General features: G+C 62.6%; 1 protein-coding gene across 1 annotated transcript; it reads left to right on the top strand.

The window, feature by feature from the left end:
• Positions 1-314: 314 nt before the first annotated feature.
• On the top strand, positions 315-4,055 carry LOC116438944 (synaptotagmin-3-like; the record flags this gene model as incomplete). Its single annotated transcript, XM_032097970.1, has 2 exons — positions 315-384; positions 3,486-4,055. Coding segments are annotated over exons 1-2 (581 nt in total), but the record flags the coding sequence as incomplete, so codon positions are not given.
• Between the last annotated feature and the right edge of the window lie 7 nt (positions 4,056-4,062).

The following is a 4,062-nucleotide window of genomic DNA, read 5'->3' as shown; positions in this document are numbered from 1 at the left end:
TCATCGTCACCTTCTGCGGCCTGGTCCTGCTCGGGGTCTCGCTCTTCGTCTCCTGGAAGCTCTGCTGGGTCCCCTGGCGCCATAAAGGGGGTCCCGGGGGGTCCCCCCCACGCAAAGAACCCCCCCAAAGTGGGGGGGGCCCTTTTGGGGACCCCCTGCCCGAACGGGGGGACCCCGAGCCCCCCCCCGAGCGCTGCTACCTGGATATGGGGCCTTGTCCCGAAGGGGGGGGGGGGGCGTGCGCTGGGACCCCCCCCCGGGCAGGGCTCGCTCCCCTCGGGACCCCCCCCCGGGACCCCCTGAATTTGGGGGGGACGGGGGGGGAGGGGTGGGGACCCTGCCCAGCGCCCCCTCGCAGCAGCTCGTGGGGGGGATGGGCGGCAGGTAAGGGGGGGGGGTGGGTGAGGGAGGGGTCCCTCTGTGCCCCATATCCCCCTCCCCAGGGGAAAGGACCCTCAGGACCCCCCCCCCCCCCAAAATCCCCGAATTCCTAAAATCTGCCCCACCCCCCCCCCCCCCCCCAACCCCACCCCCGGCTCGCTGGGAGCTGCTGGACCCAAAAGGGGGGGGGGAGGGGGGGCTGACCCCAAATCACAAATCCCCCCCCAAAGGGGTCCCTAAACCCAAATCCCCCCCAAAGGGGTCCCTAATCCCAAATCCCCCCCCAAAGGGGTCCCTAAACCCAAATCCCCCACTCTGGGGGGGTCCCTAAACCCAAATCCCCCCCCAAAGGGGTCCCTAATCCCAAATCCCCCCCCAAAGGGTCCCTAAACCCAAATCCCCCACTCTGGGGGGGTCCCTAATCCCAAATCCCCCCCAAAGGGGTCCCTAATCCCAAATCCCCCCCCAAAGGGGTCCCTAATCCCAAATCCCCCCCCAAAGGGGTCCCTAATCCCAAATCCCCCACTCTGGGGGGGTCCCTAATCCCAAATCCCCCCCTTTGAGGGGTCTCTAACCCCAAATCCATCCCTTTGAGGTGCCCCTAACCCCGAACCCGCCCCAAACGGGTCCCTAACCCCAAAACCCCCCTTTGGGCTGCCCCTCACCCCAAATCCGCCCCTTGTCCCTCACCCCAAATCCCCCAAATCCTCCTCTTTAGGATACCCCTAACCCCAAATCCCCCATTGTCCCTCACCCCTAACCCCAAATCCCCCCCAAATGGGTCCCTAACCCCAAACCTCCCCTTTAGGACACCCCTCACCCCAAATCCCCCAAACCCCCGCCTTTTATGGCACCCCTAACCCCAAATCCCCCCCAAATGGGTTCCTAACCCCAAATCCCCTAAATCACCCCCTTCAGGATACCCCTCACCCCAAATCCCCCATTGTCCCTCACCCCTAACCCCAAATCCCCCCCTTTAGGACACCCCTAACCCCAACCCCCCCCCTTTGGGATACCCCAAATCCCCCAAATCCCCCCCTTTGGGGTGCCCCTAACCCCAAATCCCCCCCTTAGGACACCCCGAACCCCAAATTCCCCCCTTTGAAGCATCTCTAACCCCAAATTCCCCCCTTTGAGGGGTCTCTAACCCCAAATTCCCCCCTTTGAGGGGTCTCTAACCCCAAATCCCCCCCAAATGGGTCCCTAACCCCAAATCCCCCCCTTTCGGCCACCCCTCACCCCAAATCCCCCCCTTTAGGCCACCCCTCACCCCAAATCCCCCAAATCCCCCCTTAGGACACCCCTAACCCCAAATCCCCCCCTTTGGGGTGCCCCTAACCCCAAATCCCCCAAATCCCCCCCTTTGGGGTGCCCCTAACCCCAAATTCCCCCCTTTGGGGTGCCCCTAACCCCAAATCCCCCAAATCCCCCCCTTTGGGGTGCCCCTAACCCCAAATTCCCCCCTTTAGGACACCCCTCACCCCAAATTCCCCATTGTCCCTCACCCCTCACCCCAAATCCCCCCCAGATGGGTCCCTAACCCCAAATCCCTCCCTTTGGGGTACCCCTAACCCCAAATTCCCCCCTTTGAAGCATCTCTAACCCCAAATCCCCCAAATCCCCCCTTAGGACACCCCGAACCCCAAATCCCCCCCTTTGAGGGGTCTCTAACCCCAAATTCCCCATTGTCCCTCACCCCTAACCCCAAATCCCCCCCTTTAGGACACCCCTAACCCCAACCCCCCCCCCTTTGGGATACCCCAAATCCCCCAAATCCCCCCCTTTGGGGTGCCCCTAACCCCAAATCCCCCCCTTAGGACACCCCGAACCCCAAATTCCCCCCTTTGAGGGGTCTCTAACCCCAAATCCCCCCCAAATGGGTCCCCTAACCCCAAATCCCCCCCTTTCGGCCACCCCTCACCCCAAATCCCCCCTTTAGGCCACCCCTCACCCCAAATCCCCCAAATCCCCCCTTAGGACACCCCTAACCCCAAATCCCCCCCTTTGGGGTGCCCCTAACCCCAAATTCCCCAAATCCCCCCCTTTGGGGTGCCCCTAACCCCAAATTCCCCCCTTTAGGACACCCCTCACCCCAAATTCCCCATTGTCCCTCACCCCAAATCCCCCCCAAATGGGTCCCTAACCCCAAATCCCTCCCGTTGGGGTACCCCTAACCCCAAATTCCCCCCTTTGAAGCATCTCTAACCCCAAATCCCCCAAATCCCCCCTTAGGACACCCCGAACCCCAAATCCCCCCCTTTGAGGGGTCTCTAACCCCAAATTCCCCCCTTTGAGGGGTCTCTAACCCCAAATCCCCCAAATCCCCCCTTAGGACACCCCGAACCCCAAATCCCCCCCTTTGAGGGGTCTCTAACCCCAAATCCCCCAAATCCCCCCTTAGGACACCCCGAACCCCAAATCCCCCCCTTTGGGGGGTCTCTAACCCCAAATTCCCCATTGTCCCTCACCCCTAACCCCAAATCCCCCCCAGATGGGTCCCTAACCCCAAATCCCTCCCTTTGGGGTACCCCTAACCCCAAATTCCCCCCTTTGAAGCATCTCTAACCCCAAATCCCCCAAATCCCCCCTTAGGACACCCCGAACCCCAAATCCCCCCCTTTGAGGGGTCTCTAACCCCAAATTCCCCATTGTCCCTCACCCCTAACCCCAAATCCCCCCCTTTAGGACACCCCTAACCCCAAATCCCCCCCTTTGGGATACCCCAAATCCCCCAAATCCCCCCCTTTGGGGTGCCCCTAACCCCAAATCCCCCCCTTAGGACACCCCGAACCCCAAATTCCCCCCTTTGAGGGGTCTCTAACCCCAAATCCCCCCCAAATGGGTCCCTAACCCCAAATCCCCCCCTTTCTGCCACCCCTCACCCCAAATCCCCTCTTTAGGCCACCCCTCACCCCAAATCCCCCAAATCCCCCCTTAGGACACCCCGAACCCCAAATCCCCCCCTTTGAGGGGTCTCTAACCCCAAATTCCCCATTGTCCCTCACCCCTAACCCCAAATCCCCCCCTTTAGGACACCCCTAACCCCAAACCCCCCCCCTTGAAGCATCTCTAACCCCAACCCCCCCCATATCCCCCCTCCCCAGCTCCCCGCTTCCCCCCGTCCCCGAAGACAAAGCCGAGCAGAACCCGGCGCACCTGGGCCAAATCCAACCCGAGCTCTACGGCGACACCGGCGACGCCGAAACCGCCGGCGCCCGCGGTGGCCCGGGGGCTACCGGGGCTCCCTCATCGCCTTGCGGCCGCCTCAGCGTCTCCCTGCGTTACTCCTACGGCTCCCAGCAGCTCGTGGTGCGAGTCCTGCGCGCCCGGGATTTGCCGGCCAAGGACTCCAACGGCTTCTCGGACCCCTACGTGAAGATTTATCTGCTGCCCGACCGCAAGAAGAAGTTCCAGACCAAGGTCCTGCGGCGGACGCTGAACCCCGAGTGGGACGAGACGTTCAGTTTCGGGGTGCCCTTCGGGGAGCTGCCGGCGCGGCGCCTTCATTTCGGCGTCTACGACTTCGACCGCTTCTCGCGGCACGATCTCATCGGGCAGGTGGTGCTGGATAATCTGCTGGAGGCGGCCGAAGCGCGGCCCGAGGTGCCCATCTGGAGGGACATCCAGGAGGGGAGCGGGGTGAGCGAGAGCTTGGGAATTGGGGAGGGGGTGGGGTGGAAA

This window comes from Corvus moneduloides, unplaced genomic scaffold (assembly GCF_009650955.1).
Source record: "Corvus moneduloides isolate bCorMon1 unplaced genomic scaffold, bCorMon1.pri scaffold_192_arrow_ctg1, whole genome shotgun sequence".
NCBI classification, from domain to species: Eukaryota; Metazoa; Chordata; class Aves; order Passeriformes; family Corvidae; genus Corvus; species Corvus moneduloides.
The sequence above is the reverse complement of the archived record's forward strand: the minus strand, read 5'-3'. Positions and strand labels throughout refer to the sequence as shown.